The sequence below is a fragment of the Scardinius erythrophthalmus genome, assembly GCF_964197995.2.
Source record: "Scardinius erythrophthalmus genome assembly, chromosome: 6".
NCBI lineage: Eukaryota > Metazoa > Chordata > Actinopteri > Cypriniformes > Leuciscidae > Scardinius > Scardinius erythrophthalmus.
The window spans coordinates 39,056,777-39,083,940 of record NC_138226.1 but is presented as its reverse complement, the minus strand read 5'-3'; the positions used below and the strand labels follow the sequence as shown (position 1 = coordinate 39,083,940).

The 27,164-nt window shown below is 38.1% G+C and overlaps 1 protein-coding gene across 2 annotated transcripts in view; it reads right to left on the bottom strand.

The window, feature by feature from the left end:
* Positions 1 to 27,164, bottom strand: part of map3k20a (mitogen-activated protein kinase kinase kinase 20a) — a 48,142-nt gene that overhangs the window by 9,247 nt on the left and 11,731 nt on the right. For both annotated transcript variants that reach the window (XM_081367527.1, XM_081367526.1), the window contains exons 5-16: positions 20,210 to 20,275; positions 20,074 to 20,102; positions 19,832 to 19,969; positions 19,141 to 19,227; positions 18,974 to 19,048; positions 17,156 to 17,262; positions 15,180 to 15,315; positions 10,891 to 10,935; positions 10,796 to 10,823; positions 10,106 to 10,239; positions 7,768 to 7,830; positions 6,843 to 6,941 (exon numbers count right to left, since the gene is read on the bottom strand). In XM_081367527.1, the coding sequence (XP_081223653.1) occupies positions 6,843 to 6,941; positions 7,768 to 7,830; positions 10,106 to 10,239; positions 10,796 to 10,823; positions 10,891 to 10,935; positions 15,180 to 15,315; positions 17,156 to 17,262; positions 18,974 to 19,048; positions 19,141 to 19,227; positions 19,832 to 19,969; positions 20,074 to 20,102; positions 20,210 to 20,275 (1,007 nt within the window). The remainder of the gene's footprint in view (positions 1 to 6,842; positions 6,942 to 7,767; positions 7,831 to 10,105; positions 10,240 to 10,795; positions 10,824 to 10,890; positions 10,936 to 15,179; positions 15,316 to 17,155; positions 17,263 to 18,973; positions 19,049 to 19,140; positions 19,228 to 19,831; positions 19,970 to 20,073; positions 20,103 to 20,209; positions 20,276 to 27,164) is intronic.

The window sequence follows — 27,164 nt, the reverse complement described above, 5'->3', positions numbered from 1 at the left end:
CCGTAAGATTATGGACATGCGCCGTCGTGGTCGTGGGCACCAATATTTGGTCGATTGGGAGGGGTATGGTCCTGAGGAGAGAAGCTGGGTCTCCCCCCGGGACATTCTGGATCCCTCGCTCATTGATGATTTCCTCCGGTCTCGCCAGTGCTCCCCCTCAGGAGCGCCAGGTGGCGCTCTTTGAAGGGGGGGTACTGTCATGATCCTGCCTCTTTCTCTGTCTCCCTCTGCTGGACACACACATAGCTCACACACAGTTCACCACTACGCTCCCTTTCATTACTGACAGCTGTTATCACTTTTCATCACGCTCATTCATCTCCACCTGTTCCTTATCTTCCCTTATTGTCTCGGCTTCTTCTACCCTCTCTTTCCTAGTCTTGTTGTCAGATTGTTTGTTTTCTCTGATGCGTAAAGACCTGAGTATTATTGCAGTCCTGTCCTGTCCTGTCCTGTCCTGTCCTGTGGATTTACTGTTTCTGCTGGAATTACTCTGCTGCCGTCATTATTCACCTACAGAGAACTGAGGCCTGTTACCTGCTCGGTGCCCGTCGCCAGAATCCTGTTCTGCTTCATTCACGAGGTCTGCTATTTTACCTGCTCTCTGTTCATCTGCCGCAGAGGAGGATTGTGTTCTCGTTATTACCAGCTGATGCTGGCATCTTCAGTTTGCTGTTTGGAACTCTCTGTTGAAAATACCTGTGGTCAGACTACTGCTTCGATTAAAGAACTGTGATTGTCACTTTTGCTTTTGAGTCCTCTCTTACCTTATCACACAGGGTCCCTGCTGATCCTTAGAAACTCTTACATTTAGTTTGATCAAATTTAAGGTCATAATAAGTTTCAAATATCTTAATTGTTATAAGAAAAGTCTTAAATTTGGGGATGGAAAATTTGCTAGCATTCGCAATATGGCTTAATGGCTTAAAAGGCTTTGATTTAATTAAATAAATGTAGGCAACTGTATATTTCAATGTTTAATATTTTTACACAGATTACGCAGTCTTGTAGTGTTAACCGGTGGATCAATAAGAAGATAATGTGCATTCAAAAAATGTAGAATATTAAGGTATCTAGAATAGTATATATAATCATATTTTAAATGAATGCAATCATTTATTATTTTGACTCATCCCTTTTCTTAAAAAATGGTTTAAAGGCTGAAATGTGGTTTATAATTTTAAAAAACTAGTTTTTGTCATTGTATGGTATAGGATGTTGCCATAAACAATGGCATACTCAATACGGTTTTAATTTTATTTGTGCAGGTCTTAAAAAGCCTTTAATTAGTAACCCCTGCAGATACCCTATGAACAAGGATCAAACTTTCCGGTGCGCATGAGTCCACTGTCCTGACTCTGAGTTTACTTTTAATAGGACAGCTGATGAATGCCTATAAAGCGACACATTTACTACTAGCTTTTCGAGTGTTACAGATAATGCTGAACTTTGCTCTGTTGTAAAGCTGCGAGACATTGCGGTGTGCCGTGTAAACGCAAACATAAAGCCAAAGCTGAGAATGAATCACTGAATGTCAACGGGAGAGTATTCATTCACACGCGCGTTTCTGAGACAGAATGATGTGACGGCTGAAGCTACGAGAGATCAGAGGGCAGAGAAGCGAACGTGTTCGTTTCTCAGGCATAACAAGAGCGAGACACCTTAACATCCATTCTCTTTCACATTAGCAATGGAGATGAGACCCCTTACCGAGAGCCCGCGCGAGACACGGCTGAGCCGAGGTAATGATCCGTCAGATCCGCAGAGGTCAAAGGGAACGGCTTAAAACATGCGGCCGTTCACACTACACACGCTTGCACGCCGTTTGATAGAGCGTCCTCATGCAAGTGCAAATGCTCTGTTGTCCCTTCTATGCATTCATAAAACGGTGCATTTTATAAAATAAAAATGTATATGAAAATTGACATCAACAAAAGCAACAGATATGCGCTGCATTTTATTTATGACAAGCTAAATTTCAAGATCAAAGACAGCATTAAGAGAAAGAGCAGCATCAGCACTGGCAAAACCAAAACATTTGGTCCTGGTCCGCTTAGCGTTCACACTGGCATTTTAACACCGAACCTAAATATACCAAACCTAAAGGCACAGGGATATATTCACAACCTGATTGGTCTGCTTTTATGACGTATATTTCACGACGGAATTTACTGAACATCAAAAACAGTGCTGTGTTCTGGGTTAAATGCGCTCGCTGTATGTACATATGATGCTATTTTGACCAGCTGAGAACTCGTGAAGAGCTTATAAACTGATTAAAGGAGTCAAAACAGCGTCAGGTATCCATCACACACACACACACACATACACACACACACACAGATCTGCTGTGAGGAGACGCGGTTCTGATGCCTGTACTGAACTCTGACTGACACGACTATGATGAGAAAAAACAGGTTTCCAGGTCTGTCCTTTTTAGGGTCACGTCTTGTGACATCATGTCCTGTTTTTGGTTCGTTTAACGTTACATGTCTTTGGTCCGTGTTGCGTTCATATTTCATTCAAACCGCACCAGAGTTCGTTTGGAAGTGGAGCGAGATCCATCTTTTCAGTGTCTCGGTCCGCTTGTTTGGTGTCACCAGGGTTCAGATGGCAGCGTTCAGTGGCAATCGCACCGGAGTTGGTTTTAATCCAACCAAACATGCCCAGTGTGAACACACCCAAACTGTTCCAGTGAGGGCGTCGAGGAGAGTCGAAGTCGGGTCAACTTTATGGTAATGAGCTAATCGCCAATCATCCTCCGCTTGAGAGGAGTCCAGAGAACACAGTCCTGTTCTGACCACATCAGATCCCAAGCAAAATGGAGGAGAGGTTGATCATGTGAATCTGATAAGAACACTATTTACAGGCAACATTTTCGCGCTAGAACGCTTGTTTTCAGTGGGAATGCAATTAATTTGCTCAAAACAACACAGATTTGACTCCTCGCCGCTGTTAGCACAGAGAGACAGCCAGCCAAAAGGAAACCCCGTTAACCCCTTCCTGACCAATCATCTTTCAGTCTGATCATTTCAACGCTTCATTATTGGCAAGTGGAGACACATGCTATATATAACCCTGTTACACAAGCAGGAACAGACAACCGTGAGCGTGTGCCTGCTTGTCTTTTCGGCCGAGTGCTGACCAAGCGTTTGCCAAACGTTATCCCTGCCTAATAGCAGCAGCAGAAACAATGCGCGGTAATGACGGCCAGCGTGGTAAGCGTCTAATGACACCTCATACATAATTCAGCACCTTTCCGGCGACTAAGCCCTGATATCCTCATTAACAGAAACACTCTGTGCTGTCAGATGGGCAAAGCACAATCGTAGGGTCTCATTTAGGCTTTGAGAAGTGCAGCTGGTACCACGACACCGCCAGGAAAGAGAGGGAGAGAGAGAGAGAGAGAGAGAGAGAGTCAGAGAGAGAGAGAGAGAGAGAGAGAGAGAGAGAGAGACGAGCGAAAAAAGGCAGAAAAAAAAAAAAAAAAAAACTCAAGCGAAGCGGGTTTGTTTTATTTAGTGCAAAAAAAAAAACCTTACAGTTTGTAAAAACAAGGCTGACACGGAGGCTGACACCAGGCAGGGGAAAATAATTAGCTCTCATTTTCTCAGACTCCTGTTTCCTTCTTCCCGCTGAGCTTCCTCCCAACCAAACCACCACATGTCAGGAGAAATAGGAGGCAATTAGCGGCCCCGCTTCAGCCCCGCCGCACGCGTTGAAAGGGGACTATTTATGATGGGACAATGAACAGCTGAAAGATTAAATAACATTTGCCTTTTAAAAAGAAAATGACTTCTGGCTAAATTTTTGATTAAATTCAAACGGAAAGTGAAGACGCAGTCGCTCTCCTGTGTCAGGAGCCCAAACAAAGGCTCGCCGGCGAGAGGGGGTGGATGGATGGATGCTACGCCTGGCTTTACACCAGAAATCATTTACCTCTTGCGGCCGCTTTTAAGTGAACGAAAAAGAGGAACCAAAACAAGAGGCTTGGGAATGGAAAATGCGTTTAGACAGTGGTCAGTCTTCGGAGGAGGGCGATAACAGGCATCTTTTACTTGAGGAAGACAACTTCAAATCAAGGAGCGCCGCAATTGTGTGACAAAAAGTCTCAGTTATGACAAGACATCACATATGCAACAAAAGCTCCCGTCAACACAGGAAATGATGCACAGACGGTGATGCGAAAATAATGACAGCAAATCACAAGCATTTCATACATTAAAGAGAACCGTGAGGAAACACTGCATTGGTGTTCCTCCAATATTCGACCATCATGCGGATTGTTGATGAGAGGAATGCAATTACTTTTTTAAGTGAGCAATGACAAGGAAAACCCTTTTAAAAATATTATTAGAAATGAAATCATCTTGGTAACATTTCCAAGAAAAGCCAATTCAAAATGTGGTGTAATCATAATTTGTCTAGAATCTATGCGAGTGTCTGCATTTTAATCATTGTTTTTCAAAAAAGTTTTTAAATATATAATATATATTAAACAAAGTTTTTTGTTTCAACGAATGACATTTTACATCCCGAACTAGCCATGCATTGTCATAAAACGTAAATTATTTATATTTTTTATTTATATCTTTTATTTATTTTTATTGACCCTGGTTTTTTCTGTATACCTCTGTTGGTTGGACCACATGACTTTGATTTGCCGTTTTTTTTTTTTTTATATTATATTGAGGCAGTTTTCTTAAAGTAATTAAAAAAATAAAACATTATTTATTTTCTATATTGTTTTTTTCTTATACATTATGTTTTACTACTTATAAAGGTTATGACTTTTTGCTTCATTATGATTTATCTGAATTTATACCGCAAAAAAATAAGTAAAATAAGTCTCATGTCCCCAGAGTGTGTATGTGAAGTTTTAGCTCAAAATACCCCACAGATATTTTTATATAGCATGTTAAAGTTGTCACTTTTTGAGGGTGAGCAAAAACGCGTCGTTTTGTGTCTGTTCCTTTAAATGCAAATGAGCTGCTGCTCCCGGCACAGGGGGGCACTCCAGCTCCTGTCCTTTTACCTCACACAGACATGCACTGAGAATTTCAAAAACTTTTAGCCTTATATGTTCAAACCGGAGTCAGAAAGATGGACTCAAGAAGAAGTGACAACATGTAGAAGCAACAGGACATTTCTGAATGGTTAGTTGATGAATTTATGTAGCTTATGTGTAGATATCTTCTAGTCATTGATTAGCATATTTTGTCTTGATAATCTATAAATCGTGTTCCAGGGGTGGGGTTTATGCAAATATCGGGGTTTGTGATGTCACTTAACCAGGAGGAATGTTGTGTAGTCCCTATCAGCCGTTAGTTGTAGTCCTTAAAAAGTGATTTCTTTAAAAACAAATATCTTCCTTTGCTTTGAACTTTGAGCGTTGTAACTTTGCAGATGTTGTTTATGCTCAAACAGCGACATTACACACTAACTAAAGTTAGAAAAGTGAAATCATAATCAACCACCCCTTTAATACAGAAATTAAATAGAATTTTTAAAAGTATTTTTGATTAAATTCATAGATATGACAAAAACTAAGCGTCATGTCAATAGCTGGTTCCAGCCTAAGTTGCGAATTTAACGCAAAATATTGCATAAAAACGTTTGTTAATAAAGCAGCGATTCCATCTCACGTGTTCAAGAGAACAAAATCGTCACTTCCTGGGAAATTCGGTGCAAAATATCTGTGATAATAAAAATGGAAGTTGCTGCAATCTGGGAAACCACTGGCTTTTTTCCCTCCATCATAAATGACTTGTGTCTCAGAGCGCGAAGACGAAACGCAATAAACGCTGTCACGTTCTCTGGCGTTCGTTTGCCTAGTGTTTGGGAACGCAGTCGTGCGAGACGCTTCTGGGAATTAAACCACATCATTCTGATGACAGACTTTGGCTCAGGCGTTTCAGAATAATCAAACCCACATTTGAGAGGCTGTGCGATGAAACTGATCCACTGGTTATCGAATCACATCCACTGTTGAGGCAAAGTCACAGGATGTTTTTGTTACGCATCCAGGGATTTATTTCTTTAAATGTGTTTCCATCGTAGTTTATGCACGTCTTCTTATCGAATAAAATAATAATTTTTTGTTGTGTATTTTCATAATTTATGTGCACATGAAAATGGGTGGATGGAAACATAGATATATGCACACACGATTTTCACCAAACACCCAAGCAACCACAGACAGCACTTGCTTGCCGAGAGGTGTATTGTAACATAATTTTGTGTGCATGTGTCAGTTCAAGTGCAAGGAGACGCGAAAAAGGAATCAATTCAGTGTTAGCCCGCTATCTGAAACCTGCCTCTGTGTGTGTGCGCGCTTCAGGTGTGTGTGGCTGTGTGCACAGATAAACAACGCGCGATCGACTTCTCTTTAGCCTCTTCTTGCTCTTGAATGCTTAAATGTGTAAACTGTCGAGGAAAGACATGCGCAAATGATGAACTTTCACTCTGTGATGGTTAAACTTAGCAATTAATCCATGAACCACATGCGTACCGAAACGTGGGGCCTGGTCCACATGCAATCCGTTGCACCCCTATCTAGTGGTGAACAATATTTAAAAAATGAAAACCTATCTTGCCACTGACAGAATAAAATTATGCCAATCTCAAAGATTGCATGCCTGGATTAAGGCCCTGTCCCAGACAGAACCCAGACACCCGGTCTTGTGGAGTTAACAGACACACACATGTGGTGGCCATAGTAAGTCCACAAGACCGCAAGTGCACATGAAGTGTGACATTTGGGACAGGGCCTAAGCTGTGTATCATAAACCTATCAATAACTATGAGGGCTCCTACACATGATATGAAGCGGAGTGATTTACCGTGAGGCTTGTGCCTGCTTTCCAGTGGTATCCAAACACTAACTCCAGATTTACAGTCTTCCTCCAATCCTCGTCTTCTTGTTCAGTGGCCAAACCATTCTAAGAGTGCACAAAAGGAACATTTAAATGAGTGATGTTTTTATTTACATAATATATGTGTGTGTGTGTGTATATATATATATATATATATATATATATATATATATATATCTGTGTGTGTATGTGCATGGTTATACTATACACACACACATATATATATGTATGTGTGTATGTGTGTATGTAGACATGAGCACACACACATACAGTGACATATATAATATTTATTTATATATATATATATATATATATTATATAATATATATACACACACATATACGTAAACAAAAACCTTTACGTTAGATGCGATTAATCAGGATTAATCAATTTGACAGCACTAATATGCATTAGCTGTGACCTTGTACTGTATAAAAAATATGTATATACTGAATATTTTTTGCACTGGCTTTTTTGAGTTTTACCTACTTCCAAAAGCTGAGATAGCTTGTCAATTCAAATACATAGGACAAATGAATTGGATAAACCCAGTAAATTAAGTTTAAATATATATAATAAATTAAATATTTGGTAACACCTTATTTTAAGGTGACGTAGTAATAACAGTAAATTATGAATAATTACAAGTAACTAACCCTCAACAAAACCCTAACCCTAATCGTAACTCTATAGTAAGTACATGTAGTTAATTAATATTACTCAGTACTTATTTGAGTACTCAGTATTTAACTACGTCACCTTAAAATAAAGTGTAACCTTTTTAAAGTATGTTGGGTAAGGAAGAAATCAGCCAAAACAGTGTGGCTACTGATCAAAAAAACAAAATCACGTCGACTCTATGTAAAAGATGATCTAGAAAGTGAACACATGCCTTGATCAACGGAGGAAAGTGGAACAGACTCAGGTAGTCGTGGGTAAGTTTCTCAATTTCGGTCTGAAAAAGAAAAGATTTGACATAATGTTTAAAACATTACGAGATGGATTTATGCAGTTATGCATAACAATCAGCCAATGACCAGCTGTGTGTGAATGTTACATAATTATTACCTGTTAATGGACTTTCAGCAGCAAAACAACAATTAATACCATTGTGTATCACTTATGAACATATAATTCGCGCTCTGGCATATGTCATATACATCTAGAGTAATTAATTCAACACATCACGCTCTCTATGGAGTGAACATACGCTTTACAGGATCAGACGTGTGATGTCAGTTAGCAGCGTTTCCCAGAGGAGGAAAAATTATTTCTCAGAGGTCGCTCTTTCAAAGCTTAGCAATATGACATAATGGAGTTTTCAATTAAACATCAACGCTGTCACGGATATTTCTAAAAAAATCATTGGGGGGGAATAAAATTAATTCCAAGAGACAAATAAATCAATTGTTGACACATGAATGAATTGCTCAGATCATCTGGTCTTCATATTGTTCATTCGACTTCATATTGAGATGTTGGGCTTTCTGAGCATAGTTTGAGCGTTGTTGAGAAATTCGTGTGAGAAATCTGTGTGAGATTTCTTGCTCGGTTTCCTTAGGCCGATTCACACTGCATCGACAGACGAGGACCAATGTCGACAGTCGCCAGATTACGTCACTTCTCAGAGACGGCGTTTACGTTTTCAGACAAAACAGGGGAAATAAACATAAATGATAAACATGATGCTGCTCGTTAAATCTGTTAAATCAGAAATTGCAGCTTTGAAAAGCAAATTTAAACCGCCTAACACTAACCAGACGTGATGTGATTTATCTGTCCAAACTGCGACAAAATCAATCAAAAATCCCAGCCAATCAGAAGAGCATGTGGGCGGAGTCTCTCTGCATTCGCAACGAAATAGATAAGTACATTATCAAATTCATAAATACACCATTTTAACCTGATTAAAATACATTATTGGCCCTATCTTGCACCCAGCGCAATTGACTTTGTACACAGACGCATGTATCATTCCTATTTTGCACCCGCGCACAGCGGACTTTTCCCTCCACAGATGCACGTCGCTAAACTAGGAAATGCATTCGCGCTCCCGCGCAAAGAGGAGGCGTGTTCCAGCACAAACGTTCCCTGGTGCTATTTTGCAGGTTTAGAAAACAATTCCGCCACTGACCAGGAAAAACTAAGTCTAAGTCGCGTTGCACATGATATTCATATGCTATTTTAAGGGGCGCATGCTTGGCCATAATCATACACTTTGCTTCTCTCATCTACACACAGAAGCAGCAGTTTTCATTTATGCAAACCATACATTATTACAAGGAAAAATATTCCACATGAGGGAAATCACTGTGGTGTCCATGAAGATGTGAAAAAATAGGCATAAATCTAGCTTACACATTTACCCAAATTATCATACGCCTGTTTAACCGAAGCTAATTTGCGTGGGTTTCTCCATTTCAATGTCACTTCTCTGTGTTTTACGGCTCTGACGAGAACGTCGGTCTCCTTGGCTGTGAACCGCTCCTGATTCGCCTTTATAATAGCAATCCGCCATGGAACAAGCGTGCCTGCTCTTAAAGGGAATGTGAGATGACTCTCTGATTGGTTTATTTCACGTTACGCCCAAACCACACCTATGAATAATGAAGCAACTTCAGACCAACCCATTTTAGATTTGCATCGGTCGCAAGAGTCATTTATCCCATCGGTATAATAGCAACAGTGCGCAAGACCCGCCCACAAAGTTACTTGCGTTTCGCGCTTGATACTTGTGTTTCAGATCGTTAAAAAAGGGCCCTCTGAGTGACTGAAACAATCTTTTTTTATCATGGAATACACTTGTTTGTTCACCTTGAGTTGAACATGTTCTTTCCTTTCATTTATTTTCAAGATCTGAAGTGAATTAGCCTATCAGTTGTTGCATTCAGTTTGTCTATAAAGGTCACGAAAAATTATATTCAAACTCGCATTCAATTATTTTTACATTAAAGGCACACTATGTAATTTTTCGCCACTAGAGGACGTTTATTCAAAACAAAGGCGTAGCTCGATGACGCGGAATGTTGTCTTCACCGGTGTCCACTAGAACAATGGTATATATTTTGTTGATTTGTCTACTTTCATTATCCCAAATGTTTCTAAGAATGTTTAAATCCAGAGAAATAAGCAGTTTTAACCAGGACACGGACAAATAATGTATATATATATATATATTTCTAACATTTGTAAAGGTAAGAGCTGTAATCGTGGAGGAAGTAGCGTGGTACCTTCAGATGTATGATGTGTCCTTTGGACGTCACACCCAGATCCCTCATGTCCGTCTCAGACAGCAGCAGGAGTCTCTGTCCTGTGATGTGATTCTGCTTGAAGACCTCGGCGTACTGCTGCAGCTCTCCATCACCTGCAGCACACACACACACACACACACACACACACACGCACGCACGCACACACACAAGCACATACACGCACGCACAAACAGACACACACACACACGGTCATCTTTCTATCATAGACTCTGCATCAATTTCTATTGTTTTTATACTGATCTAATTATATTTTCTACCTCTAATTTTTTTTATATGAAATAAACTACCGCTCCAAAGTTTAGGGTCAGTTAGATTTTTTTAATGTTTTTAAAAGAAATATCTTATCCTCAGAGAGGCTGCATTTATTAAAAAACAGTAATATTATGAAATATTATTTCAATTTTTAAAACTGTTCTCTATGTTAATATATTGTAATCTGAAATCTGAATCATTCATCATTTCAGCATCATTACTCCAGTCTTCAGTGTCACATGATCATTCTAATATGATGATTTGATGCTCAAGAAACATTTATGATTATTATCAATGTTGAAAACAGGTTTAAGTTTTTCTTTGATGAAAAGAAAGTTCAAAAGAACAGCTATAAACGAACAGTTAATCGACATCAGAGGTGAAGAAGAATCTCACCTTCAAAGATCTGCTGCATCCAGAAATGCTGTAAAGACAAAGACGTTAAAAAAAGAACAAAAATCTGAAATCGTCTCTATTGAAGAAATACTCACCACATGTTCCTCTGCCCAGGAGTGTATCGCCAGGTTTGGAAGAAGCTGTCGGAGACGGACAGAAGAACACAAACACTCACATGTGTGAACAATCAGATGACATTTACCTTAATATTCAGCTAGTGTTCTTATAATGTGAAGTGCAGATATTAACAACAAAAACAATCATATTACAGTATATGACGCTCACTTTTAATGCAAATAAGAGAGTCATTCATTGATTTCCCTCATTCACAAGTGTAGAAATAATTTAAAAATGAGGCAAATTGACATTTTATATCTAGAATATCTCAATTTATTTGTGGGTGTGTGTGAGTTTCTTGGTGTTTTTGACATCTCATTTCTTTATTAGCAAATTTGAATGCTTTTATGACATTTTAACTTTATTCTGTATCTCAGTTTTGCCTTTGAATTAGCATCTTATTAACAGGAAGTGAAGTCGTGTCCCAGGTTATGTGTTAGGATCAAATCTTCCCCTATAAAGTAACGAAATATTCCATAAACTTTCATATTTTCTTCAAGCTTCAGGGAAATGAATCATGTTCCCTCTGAGGCACCGACTGATTGACAGGCAATACATCTCAGGCAAGATTAATCACTGTGTCACAGATCTTTTATTTCAGAATTATAGTTTTTTTTTAGTAAATCAATTTTTAAACATCAGTACAGCATATTACTTACATAATTGTTATAAGAGAAATTTCTCAGACATACTATCAAAGAGAAAATATAAAGACACCATGAAGAAAGAATGAGGGGAATAATATTCATATTTTTTATATTGTCAAAACTAATTCTCATGATTTTTTTACAGTTTTCCCTAAACAAATGACCCAAAATATCGAAAATATTTTTCCTTTGGATTAGTGACGTCGATATAACAAAAGTAATCCCAAAATGCACTGCGACGAGCTCAGTCCCAAGATGGCGGACGAGACGACTGAAATGCTGATTATAAACACATTTTGAAAAGAACCAATAGATTAACAGTTCAGTATAATCATGTATAATGCTATTTAGAGTTTTTCAAATCAGCAAAATCACAAATTCAGTCAGAATAAACGAATATACGAACCGTTACGTATTATAATTTAGATGACATGTGACTGCTGAGTCTGGCTTAGCTTTAACCTGTTCAACATTTCCTTCACCGTGATTCTGTGAGTACATCTATTATTTCATTAATATTATATTACAGTTTTATTATATATTATATATAAGTACAGTTTATTTTTTATATATCCTCCTATAAAAGTCTTTGACTGAATTAATATCAGTGGTGTATCTAGTGAACAGCACTGTCATTTCTTTGTCTTTTTTTACAGGTTTTCAGTTTTCCGTGAATATAAGAACAGAGGAACAGACACTCGACTGTAACGCAATTCATTTCTGCTGGAAGAAATATTGAAATACTCTTTTTATTGCTCATGTTTTTCAATCTCTCTCTCTCTCTCTTTCTTGACGGTGTGTGAGTTCCTCACAGTCTTCACACTGCTCAAATTGGCCAATCTTAATGTCAGTGAAATGTCAGTTGTTCGTAAGTGCGCGCTGCCCTCGCCACGCTGACACGCTGTTCTCTCTCGCTCTCCTCAGCATGTGGCTATACATCCACTTCATTTGCCATAAATAACATCCATAAGGACCCGGTGGGCGTCAGACGGCCTCACCTAATACAGCCTTTACAGGGAATCAGAGAGAGTGACTGCTCTAACCTCCACGACTCGCATCTTTTCTCCAGCAAATAAACACTGTTCCTGATGGGGGAAAGATTCAGAAGCACATACACACTGTGACTAAAGGAAGCTATTTCTCATCTGAGCAAACTTGAATACGAGCAGTTCATTTTGATCTATTAAACGGTTCTTTTATATGACTGAATTGAATGAGTTGAAATGGATATTGAAGGAAAGACGGTGAGCAAGTGTCCAGCATATAGGGTTTAAAGTGCTCCTGTTATGCTTTTTCGGATATTACCCTGGCTTTCATGCAGTGTGTCATACAGCGGTTTGAGAATGTAGAAGCTCTGCAAAGTTTCAACTATCAAAGTGCTTGAGAAACGGATTTAAAAAGAGAGAGTCTCGCTTCTTAGACGAAACCTACGTAGGTTTGTAATAAATTTGCCGAACGGCAGTTCATTAGGCGCGTTTTCATCACAGATTTGCGCAAAACTTTTGCGATTTTTCCTAAATGTCGAGAAAAAACTATTGCGAAATGACGGCGTTTCCATTAACTGATGTTATGCGACTAAAACTTAATTTTTTCCTCTCGCGATCAGTAAAATCATTCCAAAAACCATGGCATCGGACGTTGGTGGGTTTACTTATATATCCGAGCCACTGCACTAGCCATTATTATTAATCGAAGGAGATGTTATGTGTGTTTTCCAAGCATTAATGGTAAGGAATGATCTTTATTATTCTTGTGAGCGACACATATGAGGTGTTTCTGGGTGTTTCTCCCTCATTTCTGCTTCGAGGTCTTGATTGTGGCATTTCTTTGAGGTTTAGAAGCCATTATTCTTGTAATTATTTTGTCTTGTATGAATTTAATAAAGAACTCTGTCTCGTATTCTGTCCAAACACACCTCGTCATCTACGTCAGGTGACTGTAAATGTGCAAAAACTGTTTCCATTGCAGTTTTGCGGAATATTTCTTTTTCGAATTGCCTGAAAAAAACCCTCATGCGAGCGTGAAAACTTTTTTGCGATAAATGGGAGTTTTTACGAAAATTACGTGTTTCCATTGGGCGTATTTTCAATTCGCAATTTCAATTTGCGCAATTTGAAGGGTAATGGAAACGCGGCTACTGACTGCCTGTGAACGTCTACTTCGAGCCTCAAACACTGTAGTTTTAGCTGAGACTGAAAGAGTTTGATTCATGTTGTTCATGTCGAGAAGATGCTGTTTTCAGAGCTGCGAATCCACCTTGATGAACTTCCAGAAGAAAGAGTAAAACCGACGCCATCATTACTGTTCGTATCACTGAGTCAAGGGTAATGGGTGTTTCGTTTCTGGCACACTAGTGTTCATTTCATTAATGAAATCTATGACAAAAAATGTTCCTTGACGACCTTTTTCCCATGACTAAGACGAGACGATGACGAAACGACACCAACGTCATTTAACGACAACTGTGACGTTATCAACATGCAATATCTTTGACGAAAAAAGACTAAAATGTAGTAAAAAAAATAAGAACTTGACCAAGATCACTTTGTTTTTGTCGAATAAAGAGGAGACAAAGCATTGCAGATTGATTCTATCAAGCCGCTATGAGCTTTCATGCGTACGGTTGCCAGATTTCAAGATTTAAATCCCCCAATCAGTGCTTTTCTGTTGAAGGAACACGTTTTCTACTTTTTACTGCAATCTGGCAACCATGTGCACAGGCTCTCTCTACACTGCGGAAGAAGCGCGGATGAACAGAAAACACAGACAAATGTATAAACTGCAGTTTAGAGATCTCCATTTGAGATATTCTACTTAAATGAAAGAGTAATTCAGTCGGTCTGTGTTCCTTCAGTACTGTTTACTGCGACTAAATCTGTGATCAAACCTTCTCAGTGATGAACTGTAATAAATCCAAACATGGATCTCGACTATTTGTGATTGTGATTGCTGAGTAAATGCACTTCTGTGTGACAATACAAAGTCATTTTGCTGTTGTTTTAATAGAAACACATTTACTAGGATTACTAGTAGAAGTACTACTAGAAGTTTCTTGCTTTACCCTCAGGCCAATATGATAAATAGCCTATAATAAATAAGGGAAACTAGATCTCTACTTTAGACTCTACTTAACTCTTTATTTGACTCTCCTTTACTCTGTTCAGCACTTTGGATAGCGTTGCTACATTTAAATGTGCTATATAAATAAAATGTACTTGCTTACTTATTTACTGTAGCTGTAGTTTGCCAAATAATTATGTCACATAAATACCCTAACAAAGGTCATTGTTTTGTTATTCCCTTTTATTTATAATATTTAAATATATATTTTAAATATATATATAAATATACCTCATATTTTGATGGTTTAAATGAATTTGTAGGGTCCTAAAAAACAAACATCCCCTCTAAACATCACTTTTGGCCACTACTGTAATGTGAATATTCTTCTTTTTATGGTCTACTAAAGAAACAAACGACCTGGAAAAACATGAGAGTAAACGATGACAGAAAATGGTCTTTTGAGTTAACAGTTGCTTTGAGTTAGAGCGAGATCGAGGTCCTCAGGAGAGAGAGAGAGAGAGAGAGAGAGAGAGAGAGAGAGAGAGAGAGAGACTCACCGGTGTGTTGGACTGCTCGATGAGTTTTCTCTCCCACATCTTTAACCGTCTCTCTCTTTCTTTCAGCTCTTGTTCTTTGCTGCTCAGATCTCTCTCCAAGCGCTTCAGACGTTCCAGAGTCGCCTCGATCTCACACCTGCTCACACAATACACATCATATTCATCAACATAATACCCCAATTCATAAACATATCAATATTTATAAACAAGTGATTAGCTTACATACATTATTTTACTGCATAATGTGTCATACATTGATGTACTAATATAAAAAATATTTAGATTTAAAATTACTTAAAAAAAAAAGTTATATATTTTATGAAAATGTAAATATTACATACTGCTTTCAAATTATTTTTTTCAATTTATACCCACAGGACTGCATATACAATTTAACAACATAATTATTAATTTCACTGGACTTTGGGGCCAGAACAAGACAGAGAAAAAAACATTGTTAGAATATTTGTTAGAAGACAAAATATATTAATTTTAACACTAATATAAATATTATTGTTTGTACATTTTAATATTATGTATTGCTTTAAATTCTGACACATTTTATACCCACATTCACACTTTTGGAAATTTAACAACATTAATACAATTTGACTGGACTCAAAAAAAACACACTTGTTTGTCCAAAGATTTAAAATAAATACCCAATTTATAGACAATTTATGTTTTGAAGACAAAATGTGGTGTTTGTCACTGATTTTACTGGTTTGGCCACAGTATGCAAAGAAATGAATGTAAGAATAATGGCTGAATGTTGTCTTTATTCCCTAGACAGGATAAATGCTGCTAAACATAAGAAATTTGTTAAGCTGGCTGGCAACATATAGTGCAGAATCATCAACTGGTGTATATAAGTACAGTCAAGCCTGAGTCACTGTACATTTGTAATATGTGATTTAACCAGCAGAGGGAGCTACACATTCTCTTCAGACAACAGTTATTTATACAGGGACAGGAACTGGAGTCCTCAAACACCTCCCATCGGGCCGTCCCGTCCCGTCGAGCCCCACCCCTGACGCCCTGCTTGCTCAACTTCAACACCACACTTCCCGTGTGACTGATTTCCCCGTCTGCCTCTTTTCTAACAAATGCTATGGAAATTTCACAATTATATGTAGCCTAAAGTTCCCCTTTTTGACACGTCACATTTCTTTTCTTCGTTCGATGTTTCCCTATTTAGCTGTGATCTCCTGTCCCTGCATCCTGGCCCAATTCCAGAGGGTCTTAATATAGCATCAAACACCCAGGAGGACTTTCTAGACCACCAGGACACAATGGTCTGGTTTCACAGACAGAGCTTATATTAGGCCAGGATTAGGCCTTAGTTCAGTTAGGATATTTAGGTAGCTTTTATAAACGTGCCTTAGAAAAAACATTACTGGTGTGCATCTTGAGACAAAACAATGGCACTGATTTATTTAAAGATATGCTTTCAGTTAAAACATGCATTTTAGTCTGGGACTAGACTTAAGCCTCGTCTGTGAAACCGGGGGAATGTGAGTGAAGGGACATAGTAGTTTATAAAAATAAAATAAAAATCATAATATGCACCACTTTGATTACTTAAAAAATCTGTTTTTAATGTTGTTTATGTGTCTATGTGGTATTTTTAATATGCTTTAAGACAAGCCATGTGTAAATTCATAAGTCGACGCCATTGCTGAGTATTTTCTCCTCAAAACTGCAGTGAACCAAAGACAGTCTCAAAAACACGCTTTGAAATCGCTGGTGTCGAGTTACATTCAAACTATTTTAAGGCATGAATACATTTTTCAAAGAAAAAAAAAAACTTAGAATGATTGACTACAAAACTTTATTGCATTTAGCATTTAAACTGCAGTTTTTAAAATAAAAATGGATTGCATTTTTTCTAGTGTGTGGTAAATCAATTCTAGTGTAACGGCAGGTAAATGATATTGATATTTGCGCGGTATGTAATCATTAGAGTGTTAGTGTACCTCCACTCTGCTTTATTCTGCAGGAACGTGTTGCACTCTTCAGGTAATTGACTGTCGTTCCACATGGACTCCAGCGTGGACAAGATGTGTTTGAACAGCGGCCTGTCCTACAACACAATCACAACATCTGCATTATTAAGAACATCGGCATTTCAAACACAGACACTTTCTGAAACACTGAACTCTTCTAAAAGACTTTGCTTCCCTGGCCAATAAAGCATACTCAAATTCAGATCTGATCAATAAACACTACACCAATATCTCACAAGCACTCCCTAGTGGAAAAAACTTAAGCATACTTTTAAAAAGAGCACTTAATATGGAAATAATATACTTGTGCGCACTGCATGTAATGTTTTCGTACACTTAATTGAAAGTCAATTGTAATTAAATTTATATTAAAAGCAACTTAAAGAGTTTTTTGTCCCACTTAAGTACATGTAGGACTTAAGTAAATTTTTATGTGTAATTTCATAAGTACTCCTATTGTCTTTGAAATATGGATTAAGTGTAGAGTTGAATGCATGACAAGCATTTATGGTAAAATAAAATATACTTTAATGCCATTTTTATATGGAAGCTTGTATGTCATGTATTTAAAAATATTTGTAATTACACATTTGTAATGATGAAGTTTTAGTACTTTTAAAATATATTATCTTTAAATGTAATACTGAATAACACACCACAGATACAATTATAATCAAGTCCTTTACATGTGCTTTTAGTATGTTAGTCAATGCATCAAAATACGTGCACTTCTTTAAAGTATGACAAAAGATTATTAAAACAATGATTTTGTACTTTAAAGTAAAACCTTTAATGTGACTATTACAAAGTGAATTTAAAAACATACTTAAGTGTGTTAAGAAACAGCCATGAAAATGTCCAACTTTTTATTTAATTAATATATTATCTGCAAGTACCGTTTCTTAAAAATGTACTTTTTGAAGTACACTACAAGTGCACATTCAATACAATTAAGTGCACTTCTTTTTCACAAGTACTTGAAAGGTTGAAACGGTTCATAAAAGCAGCAGGTTGTGTGACACATTAACAGCTTTTTCAATTAAACGTTTGCAAGTTGTCATCAGTTTAATGCACTTTAGAAACGTCCATACGATACTTATCAGAGTTGAACAACAGCTGTGTGTAGCTTAAATTGCAATCTGAGTGTTATGATTTCAGTATATGCATATATTTGAGTGTACTGGCACGCCCGCGCTCTGTGAGTGACAGGCGGACGTCAGCGCCAGCAAACATGAATTTATGAAGCTCACTTAAATGGGTGTGAGCGTTCAGAGGAGATGTGTTCAGTGAAACTGAGAGGGGAAAAAACAAGCCCTGACATGAGGCAGATAAAATGAACTTTGATTGGATGAATTAAAAATGTCAGGATAAGAGACAGTCATATATTAATAAAGACAGCGGTTATTAATGTCCTAACCAAACAGCATGTCTTATCTATTATTCATGCATTAATGCATTGCACTTTAACGTGGAGCAAATACCAATCTACTTAAGCACTGCATAATTAATGTATTAGTAGTATAATGCAACATATTGCTAATGCTCTCCAATGTATGTCATTCTCAAGGTTTACTGTATGACTGCTATGCAGTGTCAAAACCATAACAATTTATACTGTATTTGCTAAATAAGGTCTCACAGGATAATCCCACTGTGAAAGAGCTGATCCACCTGTCTCACGTCTTGCAAACCTGCATGACTGGGTTTGGTTTAGTCTGTGGTCATGATCTAGTATGTGACCTAATTTGCATTTCGAGGTAAACATGCATTTTTGTTTTTTTTACTTACTTTTGGTTCCGTCACCCAGCAGCTTCTCATCAGACAGGCGAAACTGGATGGGCAGCTACTGGGAATCGTCAACCTCTGCAAGACACACACGACACATGTCAAACATCCCCAATCAACACGCCGGACACACCTCATCAGTGGCACAGCCAATCAGAACCTGCCGTCACCTCGTTCTTCTCCACCACCAGCCAGGCCACCTGCAGCCCCTCCAGACCTTTGAAGGGAACTTCACGCGTCAACATCTCCCACAGGACCTGAAAGAAACATGCTTATTATTCACAGCTATATGAAAGAGAAAACTATCTGTGCCAACAGACCCATTGAATCCACCAACTGACAAAAAAATACCCTAATTTGTTACAGCCAAATGTATTAGTTTTTCTCAAATTATATTTTGGTTCAAAACTTAAATATTGATTTAATATTAATACAAATATTTATTTTCCCAAAGATCATTTTCTAGTGTGGATGTGCTGGAGGAGACTTTGCGTCGGGCGCAAGAGTCATTTATCCCGCCGGTATAATAGCAACAGCCCCCGAGATCTGCCCACATAGTTACTTGAGTTTCGCGCTTGATACTTGCGTTTCAGATCGTTAAAATAGGGCCCTAGAGGTTATGACCGGTTTCATATATTTGATCAGTGTAGCGCCCCCTATTGGCCGATTAGGGTGATTTCGTGTCAATATCTCCCCATATTGAGATCTACCATCTTGCCAAGTTTCAAGTCTCTAGGCCTTACGGTTTGGTCTGCACGATCAGTTTTACGCCAGAAGAATAATAATAGTGAATGGCACAGCCTTTTCACTTTTTTCAGTGCACGTAGCTAGAAGCTCCAGCGCTGATGTTCACACACTCACCACTCCGTAAGAGTAAGTGTCGCAGGTCTCAGACACAGGGAAGCTCTGTATGACTTCAGGGGCCATCCAGGGAAATGTGCCCACCAGAGACATGTGGGTGGTGTGAGAGTGAAACTTAGACGCCCCAAAATCACAGATCTGAGGAAACGGAGAGTTCGGTTAATCAGCAGACTTTTTCATGCAAAACTTATAACATATAGAGAACTTGATTCTGTTTGTATGAATAGACAGTGATCATGTACCTTGGGTACTGAATCTGCAGTCAACACAACTGAAACGAAAAACACAAGGTCTTCAGGTCATAGAGACAGACAGTATTCAAGCACTCCTGAACTCAAATAAATATTTATACAGCCTTTATTTCACAAAGTTACAAACCATTTCGGGACTTGAGGTCTCTGTGAATGACCGTAAACGGGGCCTCGGCGTGCAGATAGTGTATGCCTATGAGAGAAAACACAACATACAGGCAAACAAATTGTGAAAGACTAGAATTTGATTTTGTTATTAGTCAATAGGGGCTTTCGCACAAGAGGAACCTTTTCATAGCTCCTTAGAACTAATGGTGGAAGTACCCACTTGCACCACAGGAACTGAGAACGATTTTAGTTCTACAAACTTCAGATTTCCTACTGGCGGTGCGAATGCAACCAGGAAAATGACCCTATGGGAACATGGGTGGCTAGTTCCTATAACTAAGTTCCTATAACTAATGAAAGGGGCTATTATTAAACTGAAGGTCCTTGAAGAAGTACTTGAGTCAAAATAACAACATCTGTTGCTTCTCTCAATTCTCTGTGTATAAACAAACATGAAATGTGTTTACAGTACTGCGGTTACAATGGAGGCCTAGAGGGGTTCATCGCAGAAATGTGAAGCTTGTACTTCTGTTAAAGTGCTTACACTGCCGTCAAAACTTTGGAATTATAAGGTTTTTTAAAGCTTTTGAATGAAGTCATTTGTTCTGCTCACCAAAGCTGTTTCAAAAATACGATAAAAACGAAATATTATTACAATTTTAAAGAAATGTTTTCTATTGTGATATAGTTAAAAAACGTAATTTATTCCCTTGATGGTGAAGTGTCACATGACTGGAGTAATTGCATCAAATTACAGTATTAAATTAGTTAGGCAGGAATACATTACATTTTTAAATATATTCACATATAAAATTGTTATTTTAAATTGTAATTATATTTCACATTATTACTGTTTTCTTCTGTATTTTTGATCAAATAAATGCAATATTGGTAAGCATAAGAGACTACTTGCAAAAACACGTATGATGTAATAGTGTAATAGTTACATCATCACGTCTTTGGCCCCGCCCACTGGCACGGAGGAGTGAAGAGAGATACTTTATCAATGGACTAGAAATAACATTACTTTTCCAAAGGATCCTGATTCTAGGAAAGTGATTTATTTTCAACTATCTTAATGTCTCGGGAGAGCAATGTTTATTTGTTCTGTACATTTCACTGTAGATTCTTTGGTAAATCAGTAGCATTTCGGCGCAGGCTTTGCAAACAGACTTTTACTGTAAGATATGGACCCGTCAGTAATGCCACAGCATTTAAGTAGCCCTGTAAATTATAATGCCTGATCTGTAATCAGTGATTTCTGATGTACAGTCAGACGTTATTTGTCTCAAAATTGTTTATTGCTGTTTATGCGTCTGTGAATCAAGCCAAACGATCAACTTCACATTGTTTCTCTTAGTAGCATAAAAATAATCTGTTATTGTGATTAAATTATATACAGAAATCGATCAAAGAGCCCTCCCTTTATAATCGCTGGAGCTGTCGATCACAGTTTATCAGTGACTGAGGCCCTGTTTACAGCTGGTATTAAGATGCATTTTAGTCGGTCGGATCACAAGTGGACGACGCTAAATACAGGAGTAAACGGGGTCTAAAACATTTGAGCTCGTCCACTTTCGACCACTTCCAGAGGTAGTCAAAAACATATTTGACCGGATTGTTTTCGTAGTGTAAACACTCATGTGATTGAATGTGTTCAAACAGCCACAAAACACCGTCTGCTCTCCATCTACTGATCTAATGAGTAACTTTATGGGAAGAGCGCTAGCCAGACGGGGTTTAAACTTTGTCGGCTGAAGATGAAAAACATACCAAGCACAATGTTCTCTCACCATTCCTGATTTCTAACACACACTCACAGCGTTCGGCTGGTCTTGAGCAGAAATGAAAGCTCATACTCCCCACATGTTTTTCCGTCGTCTTCGGTCGCGTTCGTATGTTACTTGTGCAAGCTTATTTTGTCCATTCGATGGAAAGATCTGAAAAAGCCCATTCATTTACCCCCCCATAGACCCTCCCCTCGAAGAAATCAGGACAGAAGTGATTGAAAGTGGACAAAAGAGACGGATTAAAACACCAGGTGTGAACGGGAATGTGTCTCCCTCGTCCACCGATCCACCAAAACACATCATAATACCTGCTGTAAACAGGGCCTTAGTTCTGGACTCTTGCCAAAGCTCCTGTTATAATCAATGACGCTGTCTACATGCTTACATAATCTTTGCACTGTTAGTTGTGATGAAAGCATTAATGAGAGTGCAGAAATCGAGTTACAGTGACAAGATCACTGCATTCATGCGCTCAACAGTCATGTCTGTCATCAACTACAATGCTCACCGCTGCAACCTGTCATGCCATGGGAGTAGATGTAAATATAATGGTATAATCAACACTTTTCACAATTAGTTAATCTCAACATCTGTAAAAGTTAAAACAAAGTAAAAGATTTCGAGAGAGTTTGACATGTAATACTTGTTTCTAGGGCTGCACAATGTATCGTTTTAGCATCGATATCGCAATGTGCGAGTATGTCAAGTATAGGGATCGTTCCAGTTCGGAACGAATGTGATTTACGGATTTAAAGAAAAGTTTAACCATCATAGAGTGAAAGTTTATCATTTGCATGTGTTTTCTGTCAGTCCTGTCAGTTTAAACATCAAGCGCAAAAAGACTTTTCTGTGCGCACACAGAGCCCGGAGACAGCATGTGAACAAAGCATTCAGTTCTCTTTCTCTTTCTTTCGAGTTTGAACAGACATGTGCATGCAAAATTAAGTCAAAATGCCTGTCTCTGCGAGTATCCTGGTAAACACAGTGTTGTAAACAGGAAAACGGATGCATATCATGATTATGTGATTATATTGGGTCTGTGCATTTGTCTTAAAGTGACAGCAGCCTAATATACCTGCGGCTGCTAGTGACACCAATGTTAATTAAACAACAAAGAGAAACAGAAAATAACTTTTGTAGCTTTAACAAAGATAAATTGTATTAATTAATTATATTCTGATGAAATTGTTTTCATATCGGAATATATATTGGAGACGTACTAAATATTGCAATGTCAGTTAGTTTTTTGCATTAGATATGCAAAGATGTCAGCCAATCACAGCAGTGGGCGTTTGCACTGAAGTCTCACACAGACACGCCCCTTCAAACAGAGCGTAAAATCAGGCTAGGAAAAATGCCTATTATTTCTAAATTATGTCAATTGTTGATGTAAAAATCACATTAACATTACAAGTGCACCTCAGTAAACACTATAAAATAATAATAAAAAAAAAAAATGTATGACCCCTTTAATTAGTTTTTTAATTATTCCAAACTTTTGACCGGTGGCATATATAATGCCCTTTTCCAGACAAACTTCTGGTTAAACATTATGCTTTCAGTTCTTGTCTGGTGTCGTTTGCTCCACTGAAACAGTGATTTATGAATACTTGAAAGTACATTTTCTACAGATTTTAAAGATTGGATGCAATTGCACAGACAAGATTAGTAACTGATTATATCAAAGCAGTGTCATATTACCATGTGTAATGGTAATCCAAATACTGCAACATATTTTACACAAATATGTGAACTAGGGGTGGGCGATATGACCTAAAATTAATATCACGGTATTTTTCATCTTTTGAACGGTGACGGTATAATATCACGGTATAACTTTTTTTTGGTACATTTTGGGAGGAGTAGCCTGTCCTGTCTCTCTTTAGTATGTGAATAAAGTTAATATTTTTATAATATAATAAGTAAATGGTAGGTATCCTTATCAAAAAGAGACATGGGAGAGTATTATGCATTCTCAACATTTATTTTGCGAAAAACCTAAAGATCTTACTTAACAGTGTACAACAAAACAAAAATTAGCAGTGTAATAACTAGGGCTGTTTTCGACTAAGGATTTTCATAGTCGAATCTGATTCGTTAGATTTTGCCGTAGTCGACTGATAGTCGAACCTTTTTTATTTCTTTTTTTTTAGATAGCAGCTAGATTTTTTCCATTTCAAACAAAAGAGCTAAAACACATATATCACACATATATTATAATATTTCATAAACATGAGGAGCAATATGAGAGAGAAATTTGGTGATCGTTGTTTAGGTACATTAAACCACGTAAAGCTTTTTAACGCACATGAGAACCGCGTGGAGTCAACTCGCACATGAGAACCGCGTGGAGTCAACTCGCACATGAGAACCGCGTGGAGTCAACTCGCACATGAGAACCGCGTGGAGTCAACTCACAGCCGCTCCGCAGCCCTGCTGAAAATGTGAAGCAGAAACGCTTAATATCAGATAACGTCCATAATAATTGGACTCCGGGTTCGATTTTTTTTACCATTTTCAGTGGTTATGAGGAGCAATATGAGAGGGAAATTTGGTAATCGTTGTTTACATTAAACCACGTAAAGCTTTTTAACGCACATGAGAACCGTGTGGAGTCAACCCACAGCCGCTCCGCAGCCCTGCTGAAAATGTGAAGCAGATTTTTGAATACATTTTTATTTATTTACATTAGTAAGCTACAGGACATCGTCTTTCAAAACATGACCTGCGCGAAAGCGAAAAAATAAATAAAAATGTACCCAGCCCTTCTGAAAATGCGAATGCGTCTCTGTCCCCAGCACATTTCAAACCAAACTGACGCCCATGTACGACTATGAGGTTCATAGTCGAATCAGACCTCTCCGAATCGAATCGTCGAATCCATTAGAAGTCAGCCCTATTATTTAGAATTAGATATTATTGATGTAAATGCAGCCGTTCAAGGAACATAATTGATTTATTACGGTATTGACGGTATTAGAAAATCCATGTCGTGGCGCAATGTCACACCGGTGATGACTATGACACCGGTGTACCGCCCACCCAAATGTGCATTCTCAGCGCTGCTGCAAGACGTGCACATATTAATGTAAACTGTTCAGTTTGTTTCCTCTTACAGGTCAGAGAAACAGCTGGAAGTTAGTTAAAGTTAGTTAGACTGTGTAATGTTTACAGCAAGCTTCCTCCCTGCTGGTCATAACTGGTTTAAACTGGTCAAAGCTGTTTGTCTGCCAGCCAGATCAGCACCCAAAAACCTAAGTCTCCCCTAAGTATGCATTGGTATGTTCCTGTCCTGACCTTATATCATTATATATGGTTATATTTTTGATAGAGATGCACCGATTGATCGGCTGGTGACCGGAATTGGCCGATTTTCACGTGATCGGCCATGACCGGCGACCGGCCGGTTAGTCTGACATATGTCGATTTTATGCCGGTCAAATGCACCCGGCGCCACATGATTAACATCGCACAACATCAGCATCACACGTGCAAACGGAACGCAATAGGAAACCTCGAGAATTACGGCCGTTTCACACCGCAAGCGTGAGCGGCGCATGAGCAGCGCGTATTTTTTTCAGCGTGCATGTTAATCAATGAGTGCATTCACACCGCGAGCAGGACTGGCGCGTGAGCAAGCAGTGAAGCGTGGGTTTCGGCGTTGAGTCTATTTTTGCTGCTGCTCACGCTCAATTAAAGTGAAAGCACACTTTTGATGGACAAAATAAGTATTATTTCACACAAAAAGTGCATGTCTAGTGTGTTTTAACAAGAACTGGAGTAGGCTATGTCAGAAAATAATATTTATAGAAAATTTACCCATTTAAACTTGTTTTTATTATTCAGTTTGGGTAAAAGTACTATATGGTGTTTTATAAAAAAATTAAATAAAAAAAAGAGTAAACTAGTCAGAATATACAGTATAAGCTTTCTTTTAGTTTAATTTTAATTAACTTTTAATTTCCCACACCAGGAGTAATTTATATAGTTCCATTTTATAGCAATTATCTGTTCAAAAACATTTCTATGTTCTATGCAAAATGTTCTATTAAAGAAAAGATAGAAAATAAATATTTGTGTGTGCTGTAAAGTGGTTAGAAAAAATTAAATCAGAATCGGTTAAAATCGGTATCGGCAGGTCAAACTCAATGAAAAATCGGAAATCGGAATTGGACAAGAAAATTATAATCGGTGCATCTCTAATTTTTGATATCACCATTTGTCAAGTCAAGTCATCTTCATTTATATAGCGCTTTTAACAATGTAGATTGTTTCAAAGCAGCTTTACAGAGATAAACGTATAATTTAAGGTAACAGAGATTGTTTTGGCTTTATAGCAGAGTTAAGTTATTTTCCAGCTAAAGTTAGTTTTGATTGATTCGCTTCCGTCGCAACGATCATTTGTTATTAAATTAGGGGCCGCTAAGACGACACATTCTCTCTACACAGACTTTAAACGCGAACCTGTGAGAAATGCTGATGGCGGTCACATGCGCATTAAGAATTGGTTCTATAGTTATGTGCGTTTGAATATATGTGCGCAGGTTTGTAATTCCCTACAGACCAAGCCTAAACAAAGTACTGGTGTTTCCTTATAATTTTTGATACAGAATTTTATTTTATTTTATTTGTGCTAGGCTTCCACTGTAAATGTGTTTTGTTTTACATTTAGAACATGTAGGCCCGGTTTCACAGACAGGGCTTAGATTAAAGGGTTAGTTCACCCAAAAATGAAAATTCTGTCAGTAATCACTCTCCCTCATGTTGTTCCAACCCGTAAGACTTGAGTTGAGTTCACGTAGTGTAACAGCGCAGCGCTTCTGGGTTGTACGTCAGAACGGAGGCTCACTATTGGCCGACGCTGGTCATGTGTGTGATGCTGGCCAATAGTGAGTCTCCGTTCTGACGTACGACCCAGAAGCGCTGCGCTGTTACACTACGTGAACTCACTCAGAGCCCCACACAGAAGAACATGAAGAGTTGAATAAAGTCGTTATTTTTGTTTGTTTTTCACACAAAAAGTATTCTCGTCGCTTGATAAGCTTAAGGTTGAGCCACTGTAGTCACTTGGACTATTTTAAACATTGTCTTTACTAACTTTTCTGGGCCGGCAAGTTTCAATCCCATAGAAGCCTATGGAGGAGTGATCCAGCTCTCAGATTTCATCAAAAATATTTTAATTTA